The following is a 13,021-nucleotide window of genomic DNA, read 5'->3' on the forward strand; positions in this document are numbered from 1 at the left end:
GCTCTGCCCCCCGCCCCTCCCCGCGGGGCATTGTGGGAAATGTAGGCGCCGCTCCGGGGCATGCTGGGGCGGGGGTGCAAAATGGCGGCCGGTGGGCGTTGGCTCCGCCACGGGCTCCCTGCACACAGGGAGGTCGGAGTAGCTCCTGTTCCCCGTCGGTGTCGCGGCCACTCTGTCCCAGTTCCCGTGGGTGCCCCGGACCCGTCACAGCTGACAGGGCCCTGCCGCTGGGCCCGAGCCTTCCCCCTGGGCGCTCACTGCTGTGGAGCGAGATGGAACTGTGTCCGTGCAGCGCGGGCTGGGGGGATCTTGTATCCTGCCTGGAAATGTAAGGGCAGAGGGGACAGCAGCCTCGCCGGGAACCTCCCCAGTAAACCCTCCTGCGTGAAGCCAGTTTGTGGCTGTAAGTGGGGACGTGTCTTGGTAGCGCTGAGCTCCGTGTCACGGGCAGGGGAGGCTCATCTGGAGGCACTTGCTGTGGCAGGAGCAGCACTGGGGCTGGGCACATGCTGCTGAGCCCGCACCAGGAGGCCCAGCAGTAACCAGTATGCTCCAGCTCGCCCTGTGCTGGAGTGGGGAGGGAATCAGGATTTGTCTCAGGCAGAGAGGCTGGGACCTGAGGTCCAAAGAGCTGCTGACACCAGCTCTGCCAGGTTGGGTGTTTCATTGGGTGCCGCTGGACCATCATTACACGCAGCTCGTGGTGCCTGTGTGAGCTCTGGGGTTCTCCTCCCCTTCCCAATCTGAACCCCTCACTGCTTTCCACCCCCCAAGGCTAGATTAGCTGCCCACTGGGGTGTTGCAGGCTGTTGATGCTGTTATTTGAGGTCTAGGATGGAGCTAATTTTATACCTTCACACGCTAGATAAACCACAGCGGTGGCTAATCTGATAAATAATGTTATATTTAAAAAGCACAGGCCCCGTTCCCACTACAGTTACTCAAGGAGCAATACAGAGTTCAGATGATGCCCCTTGTTAATGCAGGTGGAGCTACAATTAGGATTTGGCTCATCCTTCCTGAAAACATGGAACCCCGGGCCAGTGCACCAGGACAGCTTTGTTTGGGCAGAGCTGTAGGTTTGGGGCTGTGAAAGATTCACATAGAGTGCAGCGACATTTGTATCCAACTCTTCAAATGCTCAGGCACATGATGTTACCTCACAGGAGACCCCGTTGGGATGGGAGTGGCAGAGAGCTGCTTCTTTCCCGGTGCCTCCGTGAGGTTCCTCTTGTTGATCCTGCTGCAGGAGTTTACTGTTAGTTGGAGGTGCCGGCGCACATGGCTGTTGTACATCAACTGCTGAGTGAGGTAAGCTCCAGCCCTCGGTTGGCCGCTCCGGGAGGGTGAGACAGATCTGGGCGCATCCAGACTTGGCGGCAGATCAAAGGCAGGTGCTGACACTGGTTCCGGCGGTTCCCTCCACACCTGTCCTTGCCTGTGGCGATTAATGTATAGTTTTTGCTACATGGGAATTCAGCTCTCGGGAGCAAAAGCAACGCCCTGGTGAGCTGCTTTAAGGAGGGACGATGCAGTTGGTGACAAGTGATGCCACTGTCACGGGCAGGGATGTGGCCCTGCGTCTCCTGGGGACGGTGCATGGGATGAGCCCCTGTGACAGGGCTGTGGCACGGAGATGAGTGGAGGCAGGCCTTTTCCTCCCTGCCTGGGTGTGGCGTGGCACCTACCTGTCCTGACGCCTGATCAGGGATGAGATTGAGCTAAACGAAGCTGACAAAGGAGGATGCTGTCTCCCATCAGTGCATTTCCACCCAGCCCATTTCCTTCCCAGTAGAGAGTGGTGGTTGGCACCCTCCCTCTTCCTGCTCTGCCTGCGGATTGCACGGAGCAGCTTTGCCAGGGTCACCCTGGGAGGCTGCAGCCGTTCATATCAGGGCCCCCCTGCGCCTCGATGCAAGACAGAGCCCCCACCTCCGGTGCAATGTGTCGCGAAGGTCTCACTTGACCAAAAAACCTGCTCAGAGTAGCGGGATCCCACATCCATGTGGACCAGTTGGGATGGCACAGGGCCAGGCAGGGACCCCACGTCTGCATGGGGAGAGCATGAGGCTGTAGGGGCCACGCTGCTGCTTAGGACCACCCTCCTGCATCCCAGTGCGGTGGGGAGGAGGAGGAGAGGTGATGAACTTGACCTGCAGCCCCTGCAGGGCCGGGGCCACCATGGCCATCACCGCGAGGGCCACAGCCACCCATGCCCTCCCTGTGCGTCAGCGAGGCTGCGTGGGACCAGGGCACGGGGCCACCCGGTCACCCTCACGGGCACACAGAGCCACTTTGTCCCCAGAGCAGCCACGCTGCTCCACTGGCAGCTGTGGAAACAGCCTCTCTTGCAGTCAGGCACAATGAAAAATAATCATAAAAAAGAAACACTGTAAAAATTGGGAGGGGGGGAAGAGCTGTGTGAGCAAACGTTGAAAGCCGCATGAGTAGGAAATAGATTGTAATCTCCCTAACGAACTGCAGTTAATCAGCGTGAGCAACTGTGAACAGGGGTTTGACAGGGCTTGCTACCCGTGCCTGTTTCCAGAGGGGACCCTTATGTGACTGGGGGCTCTGTGCCCCCTACAGTAAAGCCCCCAGAGTCACAGGTCAAGGGGACAGGATTTGAACAGAGGTGTGCTTGGACAAACTAACCCTGACGTTGGTGTGGGTTGGGGGGGGGAGGTTCTGCAGGGAAGTTTGCCAGCAGGCTTGGCTTTTGTTCTCAGTTTTTCAGGGAGCAAATTAGCTGGAGGGGAGACAGGCCAGGCCGGTGTTTCTGCAGAGAGCTGCCACATCCACCAGCTCCTGGTTCGGGTGGCCCCTGGGACTCTTTGCTCTTGCCTTCTGCGGGCCTTGGGCCAGATCCTGAGCCAGGATTCCTGAAACAGGGAGTCTGCAGTCTAAGGACAAAAACCTAAATGAAGCCCAGAGCACTGTTACCTTCCTATACAAGCATTAATTAACCATATAGAGGTGTTGGCCCTCCCAGACATGACCTCTGTGGCAGCCCTGCCACTCAGAGGGAAGTTCATAATCTCTGGCCAGTTCTCCAGCATCCGTGTCCCTCTTGGCCCTCCAGACCATACCAGAATCCACTGGTGGATCCTGATTTCTTTTAATGGGCTCTTGTCCACAGTGGGAATTAAAACCCTGCACTGCTGAGGAGGGAGGTCTGGTGCCTGCAGGGCCACAGACATCTGGGGGAGGCCTGCAGGGCAGTGGCTCCAAAAGCTTTATTGCTTGTTGGTTTCTGCTAACATCTACGTGACTCCAGTGACTACCAACCACCTCCAGGGAATGCACGTGTTAAGGACACCCCAGCCTTTCTGTGGAGGCGGCGAGAAGGCACCGCTCAGTCTGACCAGGCTTCCCTGGCAGCCGCAGTTGCAGAGCCAGGCAGCCAGGGGCGCAGCAGAAGGGTTGCTGGTAGAAACCAAGGGGAAAACTGCAGCCCTGGGACAGGCAGTCCAGACCCACTGGTGGTTTTGGTTGGTTTGGTTTTTTTTTTCAGGCAGGGTAGAAAACCAGAGTCTGGGGAGATGAGTTCAGGTCCCCCACCTGGGCAGCCCAGAGGAGACGGCCCCACTGCCTTCTCCCCAACGTGGGGCTGTCTGAGCCTCCTGGCACGTCGTGGCTGCAGCCCTTCCCTGAAGAAAATGGGATCATCTCTGCCTTATATGTGGTCACCCATAGGCTCTGTGCTGGTTCCTACTTGTCTCCTGTATTGAGTGTCCGCTCGGAGGGACGTGCTGGGCCCTGCCATCCTGCTGGGCTAGTTGGTGGGCTCTGTGGCCATGGTGTCTGCATCCGGAGACGGCGGCACACCGCTGTTCCCACCGTTGCTCACATTGTCCTTGCTGTTGTCCCTCATAGGGTCGTTGCCTTTGTCCTCCACTCTCTGCTTGAGTCTGAGGGAGGAATCTCTCCTGGAGAGAAGGGGTTGGTAGCCAGCAAAACCTCCTCCGCTCACATTTGTGCGCTTGTCTGGGGACAGACAGAAAAAGAAAGTTGTTTACATGGGGTTCAAATTGACCTTTCAGCTAAGGAAAAGGTTGTGGGGTCTCTCCTTGCTGGAGGTCTTTTCTGTGAAAGATGGGGGTCCTTCCAGCCTCTGGATGTCCTCAAAGAGGGGAGGATGGGTGGGATACTGGGCTCGTGCCTCAGCGTGGCCGTGCTCAGGAGGGGCAGGGAGGGTGTGATGACTGGTCTCCTACCTCCCGGCTCGATGGGGTGCATCAGGCGGTTCATCTGGACGTTCCAGTGCTTGACGTTGGTGCTGGCCTGTCGCAGTTTCCGCTGGGCTGCCTGGGAGGGGATGAGAGGGGTGAGCTGGCTGCTTGACAGCTCCCGACCCGGGACTACAAGCGGGAGCTTCCCTTCCCTGCGTAAGCCTGAATTGGAGGCTCCCTCTGGGATGGAGACCCAGCTCAGAATCACACAGAATCCCAGAATCATCTGGGTTGGAAAAGCCCCTGAAGCTCCCCCAGTCCAACCATGACCCTCCCCCTGACCGTTCCCAACTCCCCCAGATCCCTCAGCGCTGGCTCAGCCCGACTCTTCAACCCCTCCAGGGATCCCGGGGACTCCCCCCTGCCCTGGGCAGCCCATTCCAACGCCCAACAGCCCCTTCTGCACAGAAATCCTTCCTCAGAGCCAGCCTGACCCTGCCCTGGGCAGCTTGAGGCCATTCCCTCGGGGCCTGGCGCTGGGGCCTTGGCTCCAGAGACTCATCCCCCCTCTCTGCCCCCTCCTGGCAGGGAGTTGCCGAGGGCCAGGAGGTCTCCCCTCAGCCTCCTCTTCTCCAGACTGAACCCCCCCAGTTCCCCCAGCCGCTCCCCAGCAGACCTGTGCTCCAGACCCTGCCCCAGCTCCGTTGCCCTTCTCTGGCCACGCTCGAGTCATTCAATGGCCTTTTTGGGGTGAGGAGCCCAAAACTGAACCCACTCATCGAGGGGCGGCCTCACCAGTGCTCAGCACAGGGCTCAGATCCCTTCCCTGTCCCTGCTGGCCACGCCAGTGCTGATACAAGCTCACCCTCCTCTAGGTCTTCTGCTCTTCCTCTGATCCTCCCTCCTCCACAAACTCCCACTATTGACATTGCTCAGGACACCCCCCAGGGCAGGACACTGTATCACCCCGTGCCTGTGCCTGGCACAGCTCAGAAAACCCCCGAGGCAATGCCAGCTTGGTCCCCAAAGCTGCTGGGTCCTCCCCAGTGTGGCGGTGACTCAGGGAGGGCTGGGAAGTCCCCTGGGGCTCGCAGGTGAAGGGATGTGGCACTGGTGGGATGCTCACCATGACGTCTTGGTCCACCCGCTGCCTGTTCACTCTCACTTCTTCCAGTTGCTTCTGTGCATCTTCCAGACACTTGTTTTTGTTCTCCATCTCCTGCTTGAGGACTTGCTTCTCCAGCTGAGTTTTGATGATATATTCCTCTTGCTCCTCCTTCAGCTTCATCAGCTGCTTCAGCTTCTCCTCTTCCTCAGCCAGTAGCCTGTCAACGAAGAGCCAGAGGTGAGGACATCCCTCTGCCGCTTTGTCCACCAGCTTCCCCCATCCCTGCTGACATACTGGGAAACCACCAGCACACCCCAGTACCCCCGGGGAGCGCCGCATCGCCCCAGGGAGCGGTGTCCCCATGCCCAGCCACTGCCCTGGGAGTGGGACAGGTCGAGGAGGAGCAGGGATGCCCTGGGCGTTACCTGGCCTGTGCATATCTCACGGACTCCTCGTCCTGTCGCGCTTTCACCTCCTGCTGCAGGCCTCCTGCAGACGCTCTTGCATGTCCTCCAGCTCCAGGATGCGCTTGCGCTGACGCTCTGCCTCTGCCTCCTTCAGCACCATCTCTGCCTGCATGGAGCGCGAGCCTGCGGCAGGGAGAGGAGCCCTCAGCGCGGGCAGCTGCCAGACCCTCTTGTCCCCACATCCTTGGGGCCAGACATCTGCCAGGCCAGCGAGAGCCCGCGCTGAAGCAAGACTGTTTCCCTGCTCAGGAGACACACCACATCGTTTGGAGCCGGCGCTGGCTGCAAGGTCAGAAACGGGCTCCCTGGCCATCCGGGTGCTTGTCTCTCCACCCCGGGGCAGGTTGTCCTCAACTCCTGCTTCTTGGGTACCTCACATTCTGTCCCTCATGCCCAGGTCACATACAGCCCCCAGGACCCCCAAGGTGCTGGGTGGCAGCAGCATTGTTGCAAGAGTGGGATGTGCTCCTAAAAACTCCTCCAAATCCCCTGGGCTGCCACGGGCAAGGGAAGGGGAAGAAAGCACCCACCCCACGAGTGACAGCCCTGTGGCAGGGCACGCCAGGAGGATGCACCCACCTGCTCAGCCTCCTGCAGCTGGATCTCCAGGGTCCTCTGCATCTCCTCGTGCTGCTGCCTCCGCCGCTGCTCCTCTTCTTGCAGGAGTATCTCTGCCTGCCGCTGGGCCTCCTTGAGCAGCTCCAGCTCCTGCAGCTCCTCTCCTTCTCCTCCTGGAGCTGCTTGAGCCGCTGCGTCTCCTCCTCTTTGGCCGCCTTGCGCTGCTCCCGTTGCTCCCGCTGCTCCCGTCGCTTCTGCTTCAGGTCTTTGTGCAGGGAGTTCTTGCCCTCGGCCTGCAGCCGGATGGCTGTCTGGATGGCTGGGGAGGGGAGGGGACAGTCAGTGGGGACATAGCGTGACAACTGTCAATGTTAGGTTAAGGGTTGGACTACATGATCTTCAAGGTCTTTTCCAACCTAGATGATTCTGTGATTCTGTGACATGGCAGGGGGCACGGGAAGGTGGGGAGGGGGCACAGGGTGGGCACAGACCTAGTGTCCACTCCTGGCGCTGCCGGGTGTCGGAGGCGCTCATCTCATAGGTGCGGGACGAGGTCTTCACGCAGAACATGCACCTCTTCCCATCCCGGTCAGGCAGCACCTGCAGGGAGAGGACACAGGATGGCGTTACCCCCCCCGTACCCCACCTTAGCCTCACTTCCTTCAGCCGTAGGACTGGCTCTCCTATGCTCATGGATGTGAAATTGTGTATTTTTGGGTTCTCTTCCTGGGCTCTGAAGGGGATCTCCTGGGTCTCCTGTCCCCACGCTGAGCCTGGCCCGGGCCGTACCTCCACGCAGCAGTGCCTGTCCAGTGTGATGCTCCCCTTCTTCTCCTTCCGTTCCTCACTCATGTAGTAGGACAGGACACTGGGCTTCAGCGTGAACCACCGCTCCGACCAGTTCCTCCTCAGCTGGCCCTTCTTCCAGAGGTAGCCCTGTGCCCGAGAGACACGGGGATCAAAAACAGGGTGTGGGGGGCCAGAACGGGGTTTGTACCACAGGATACTGGGGGCTCCTTGCCTGTTTGAGCACATCCTCGATGACCTCCTGGTACACCTCCTCCACGGCCATGCTGACGGCCTCCTGCTCGATGCCTCGCAAGAACCGCCCCGAGTTCACCATGTCCAGGAACTGCCAGACCGTCAGCCCCCCCTGCCCCTGCTGCTCCTGGGACAGGTAGTCATCCAGCTCGCAGGAGTTCAGCTCCACGTTCATGGCTGTGCAGATCTTCTTCAGCAGATACTCCACCTGTGGACGGGGAACTCAGCGACGGGAAGAAGTGAGAGCTCACCTCACCCTGCCAACTGATTTTGGGGAGACCAGGACCACATTTCTTTCCAGCCTGGAGATGCAGGACCCTTATCCCAGAGGTATCACCTCTTCTGATGGTTGGTGGTCATGGCCAAGGTGTTCCAGGCAGCAGGCAGGCTTGGGAGCTTGACGTTGGGTTAGAGCCTGACTGCCACTGGGAGGTTTTAATCTCTTGCTGGGCTTTTAACCACAAGGCTGAGATGTTTTGGCCTTGTTTGTCTGCAGAGTGAGAAAACTCTGCACAAATCAAGTGCCTGAAGGAGCCCAGACCAACGCTGCTGTCCCCACACCCAGCCAGCAAGGCAGGTGGCTCAGACCACGGCCCTGACCTCAGCACCCTCAGCTTTCAGGTGATGTTGTAAAAACCCTGAGGGGGGAGCAGGGGAAGAGGTCCCTATGGAGGAGATGAATGTCGTTTTGAAAATGGAAATAAATTGCTTAAAAAAGAGCTAAGATGGGTGACATGACGTTGGGAAGACTTATTTCAGCTCAAGTTTTGCTGCCAGCTCTCTACCCACGATCTAGGGACCGAGGAGGGTGGGTGACTGCTGAGAGCCACAGGGAAAGGTGAAACACGGCAGAGTGCCTGCACCCAGCTTAATTTTTTTACATCATGTAAGTAGGAGAAGGGAAAGAAATAATGGAGGTTTTGGTTTTTTGGGTTTTGTTTTTTGTTTTTTCCCCAAGCTCAGCCCTGTGAGCAGAAAGATGATTCAGTTTGTCATGGTCTGGGGAACATTTTTCAGAAGGCAGCTGCTTGCCCAGCTGAGCTCCTCCTGGTGAGGCCACCCTTGGCTTCTGCGCTTGTTCCTCCTCCCCAGATCTGCTCCCAAACCATGGGGGTTTGAGCTGACCCTCAGAAAAGGGAGAACCTCCCCCTCCAAATGCTGGGTGGAATTTGGAGATTTGGAGATTACTGCCAGCAGCTTTGCAGGGCAGCCAGGACAACCTCACTCTTAATTCTCTGGATCCTGGGTAGGGGTGAGCATCTGGTGGGAGCGGGCACGGTGAGGGACAACTGGGTCTGCTCTGCCATCACCTTCGTGGTGGCACAGGCTGAGAGCAGCCCGAGGGACACGGCCCTGTCCAGCGTGGCAGCGATTTCATGGGGAACAACCTCCCATTGCACCAGACTTGTCGTCTTCTCTTTCTCCCCCGTGAAAATCAGGAGGAGACTTCCATCACTGTGCTCAAGTCAATCCTTGGGTGAGATGGAAGGGCTTTAGGCCAGGGACCAGCCCCAGGAGGAGCTGAGCTGCGGATGCTCCTTGGCTGGGGCTCTGAGAACTGGCATATTCATTTCACACCAGGCAAAAGAGATCGTTCGTGTAGGCTTGGACCACAGAAGACCACTGTGAGCCCCCACCTCATCCTCCAAGACGTCTCTACTTGAGAGGCTTCAGCATTTTGGAGGTGTCATCCCAGCAGCTCCCAGGTCACCCCCCTCTCCCTGGGCATAGCGGGGGGTGCCCAGGGCAGACAGCCCCCTCCTCTTCCCACCCCTGATCTCTCACACCCTGGAGTGCCCCATCTTGCCGATGTGGCGGGACATGCGAGGAAGCGATAACGGGATGTGTCACCCCCAAAGGGAGCTCTGCCAGCGCGCACAGCCCTGGGAGGACGGGGATGGGCGCCGGGAGAGGCAGGTCCTACCTCGTCTGGCACCATGACAAGAGGGTATTTGTCTTCAGAGAGAAAGTTGAAGAGACACCAGAGCTTGAAGGCATCTTGGTGGATACAACACTGTTCCCGTTCCGGTCAGGCTTGTAATTCTTCTTCGCTGTTAGGGTCCAGCAGAGCTCATCAAAATTTTCTTTGACAAAAGCACCTTCCTCCACCTGTGGGCAGGAGTCGGGGGGGTGAGCATGGTGCTGCAGGGGTACAGATGGGGGCTCTAGGGGGGTGGAAGTGCTGGAGGGAAGAAACCCTCACCCTGAAATCTGTCCCTGCCAATGAGAAGCAGGGGGTGATTGATAACGTGTGACCCACAACAACTAGAGTGTGAGTGGGCACTGACCCCTGATGCCAGAGCATGTGTCCCCAGCACAGGTCCCTTACACGGGTCACCAAGGTGTCCTGGCCTGTGGAGAAGATGCTGCGGGACCGCTGCAGCACCAGGGCACTGCGGCAAGGCCGTGGTGGCTCAGCCACGTCCTGCCGGGCTTTGGTGCCCCAGCAGGAACCCAGTGGTGAAGCCCATGCAGCATTGTGTGGTGCTCTCCAATCCCACCTCCCAGTGGCTTTGGGTTATTCTTGTATCCCATTTGACCATAAAGAGGAACTGGGGCTCAGCGAAGGGAAGCGGTGGCTCACGGGCAGGCAGCAGCGGAGGCGGGAACGATACCTCCATCAACCTCAACCCCGTTGCCTGTCCATGAGCTTCTGTGACCGCTTGCCCATCGTGAGCCGCTTCACACAGCAGCTTTGCTGTGGTGTCGGTGAACTGTGATGGGGACCAAAGGAGCTGGGCCACATCTGGCTGCTCCGTCCCAGCTCCGTGAGCCACATGACACCAGCATGAGGGCAAACGGCAGCCTGCAGCGGCAGAGCTCAAGAAAAACCTTTGGGTGGCAGAAAGCCGAAAGCCTCTCTTACTAGGAAAACCCACTTCCCCTTCTCAGGCTGTCTGGGATTTTATTAGCCATGGTGAAAACAGAAGAAGGGGGTTTAAAAGACATCTCCTAAAGAACCACATGGGAAAGTGGAAAGATTTTGGCCGCTCTGTGACAAAGAGGTTGGGCTGGGCTGAGCTTGGGCAGCTGCCTGCCCCAGGCAGAGGGAGCTGGGGAAGGCTCTGCCCTCGATCGCTGCAGACCAGATCCCCGCAGCTGAGATCAGCATCCCTGGACCAGGCTGGGCAGTGTCTGACCACCTCAGGGCAAGGCAAAGACCGGCACAGAGACGGGTATGGAGCACCGCACGCCGGGGAGAGGATGGCTTGGCCCTGGGGAAGTGGCAAGGGAGGGAAGGGTTACAGCTCCGGGCCCCCCCTTTTTTTTCAAGCACACAGTGGAAGAAAGTTGTCAGTCATTTTCCTCTCAGAAACGAGCACCCAGCCACAGAGTCTCACTGCGCCAAACAAAGGTGCCTTTGAGCCACATGGAAAAAAGGGAGAAAGCCCCTGCCCACCAACCTCTGCTCCTGCCCCGCCACCTCGTCCTCCTCCCTCTCCTCTTTGCCTAAATGAGGTCACACCTCCAATTTGAACAGTGGGGGAGAGGAAAAAGGCTGATTTCTCTCTTTGAGCCCTTTACGAAATGTGGGCAGAGATGCACCTCCATCCAGAGCCTTAACGGAAAGGGCCAACTTCATCCTTGCCAAGGAGACATTATTAAACACTTCTCACTCGTTTTGGCATTCACCTGAGTGCTCCCCAACTCTCTGTATCCTTTTTCCACGCAGGAGGTGGGGGGTGATGGCCAAGGGCTCACCTTATCCAGGATGTACTTGTTGAGGTACGGCATGTAACCCTGGCTGGACACCGGCCCGTCGTCGTCATCGCGGAAATGTTCTTCCAGCGCCACGGATCGTGGGGGATGCACAGCACCGTGTACAGGTTGTGAGACAGCACCTGCCCGAGCACGAGGGACGGGGAAAAGGTGAACAACCTCCAATCCTGCCCCAGCACACCCCCACAGGGCCACCCACCCACCCGGGGACCGTGCTCTGCCCAGCATCACCTCCCTGCAGCCACGGCATCAAGGCACAGTTTGGGTTATTCCTTAAATTTAGAGAATCATTTAGAAACAGGCAAAAATTGAGGATTTTTCCACATTTGTTTCTTTTTTTTTCTTGGCTCATAGGGAACTTTTTCAAAAAAAAGGCCATTTCAAACATTACAGAGCAAACAGGACATGCTTTGATCTAGAAAAGATGATAAGCCACCCCAAGCCATGCTGTTTGGCAGCTGCCCCTAGCAATTCTTGAAAACATAACTAACGACGGCGCCCAGCCTGGCAGCAGTTGCTTTTTGCCAGTGGGGCACAGAAAGACGCAAAGATGAAAATAAGAAAAGATCTGTAAGAAACTAAGAAAAGTTTTTGTCTGGAATGGAAGCAGACGATGGAGATCTGGAGACATACCATCTCCAGACGGCTGCGAGTGTCACCAAGCAGCCCATTTGTTCAGATCCCCCAAAACAAAGCATGTTTTGAAGCTCCCGAATTTCCCACGTGCTGGAAAGCCCACACCGCTGCCGGGCCAGCGGCCAGCGCCCGGACAAGGCTGCCCACAGCACAACCAGCATCTCCAGCTCCTGATGCCAGCCAGGCGGTTGTCTCCTTGTCTTCACATCCCAGCAAGCAGGAGATGGTTAAACGAGCGTCCCAAACTGATGCGGTCCCATCGCACCAGGGTTTGCAGATGCAGCTTGCCAAGGTTTCAAGAGAAGGGCTGGAGGAGATGCTGTGCAGCATCCCCGCTCCTCTCTGAGCAGGGCTGGAAATTTCCTCCCAGCCAGAGAGGAGCCGCCGGAGGCCATGCCGGCTGCTGCAGCTGGAGTCGGTTCTTGTTCAACCAGATTTTCTTTCTCTTTTTCACCCTCCAGACCGATGCTATCAGCAGGACTCCACCCTGCACTCAAACTCACACACACAGCGGGCTGTAGCCCTGAGCGCTGCTGCTACGGCTGCACCTTTTGGGGTTCAGTGCAGCCCGGGGGTCCGCGCAGGGGTGGGGAGGGCTGGAAACACCCTGGGCATCCTCTGGGATGACTAACAGATCTGTCAGGATGGATTGAAAGTTTGGGAATCGCATCCCATTCTCCATTTTCAATATGAGGTCTTGCCCCCATGCCTCGCACCTCCTCTCACAGCACCCCAAAAAACCCTGGGGGGCCTCGCACGTGCCCCCAGCCGTGGCTGGCACCCCGAACCCCTCCATTTGCCCCAGCACACTGTGAACCACAGTCCCTCTGCTCGCCGGAGCGGTCACCTACAAAATGAAAGCGGGACAGGGAGGGGAGGAAATCCCCTGCCAGGCTGACATGGGGTGCATGGGGCCGGGGCTGCCCCAACCCCATGGAGAGAGGAGAGGTGGGAAACCACCACCCGGGCTGTGAAAAGAGAGATAAGAAGGGAAAATAACTGGGGGGAGAAGGGAAGGGATGCTCTGAGAGTGGTTTGGTGACACAATCTTTCTCCCGCAGCGTGCAGGGGATGGCTGGCGGCGGGACAGAAGTCTGCCCAACACCCCCTGAGCACCCCAGATCCCTTCGGGCACCAGCCCTGATGCTGTTCTCCACCCTCTCCCTGGGTCTCCTGTCCCCCCTCACCCCCTACTCCCACCCCCTGCAGCCATTGCAACGCCAGCCAGAGCTGGGGGTGGAATATTTAATGCGGCTGGAGAATGGCAGCCCCTCTTCTCCTGCCCCGTGGGAGAAGCCGGGGGTGATGCCAGGGCTGGG

At 58.2% G+C, this 13,021-nt stretch overlaps 1 protein-coding gene across 1 annotated transcript in view; it reads right to left on the reverse strand.

The window, feature by feature from the left end:
- Positions 1–2,389: 2,389 nt before the first annotated feature.
- Positions 2,390–13,021, reverse strand: part of DEF6 (DEF6, guanine nucleotide exchange factor) — a 24,033-nt gene continuing 13,401 nt past the window's right edge. Inside the window, 15 exon segments of the mRNA XM_026864377.1 lie at positions 2,390–3,987; positions 4,218–4,308; positions 5,299–5,497; positions 5,706–5,766; positions 5,769–5,870; positions 6,323–6,463; positions 6,466–6,624; positions 6,797–6,905; positions 7,095–7,241; positions 7,327–7,554; positions 9,271–9,353; positions 9,356–9,455; positions 11,049–11,140; positions 11,143–11,188; positions 12,461–12,549. Coding sequence (XP_026720178.1) covers positions 3,776–3,987; positions 4,218–4,308; positions 5,299–5,497; positions 5,706–5,766; positions 5,769–5,870; positions 6,323–6,463; positions 6,466–6,624; positions 6,797–6,905; positions 7,095–7,241; positions 7,327–7,554; positions 9,271–9,353; positions 9,356–9,455; positions 11,049–11,140; positions 11,143–11,188; positions 12,461–12,549 — 1,859 coding nt within the window. The 3' untranslated portion in view covers positions 2,390–3,775.

This window comes from Athene cunicularia, assembly GCF_003259725.1.
Source record: "Athene cunicularia isolate RWA chromosome 26 unlocalized genomic scaffold, athCun1 chr26_part2, whole genome shotgun sequence".
NCBI lineage: Eukaryota > Metazoa > Chordata > Aves > Strigiformes > Strigidae > Athene > Athene cunicularia.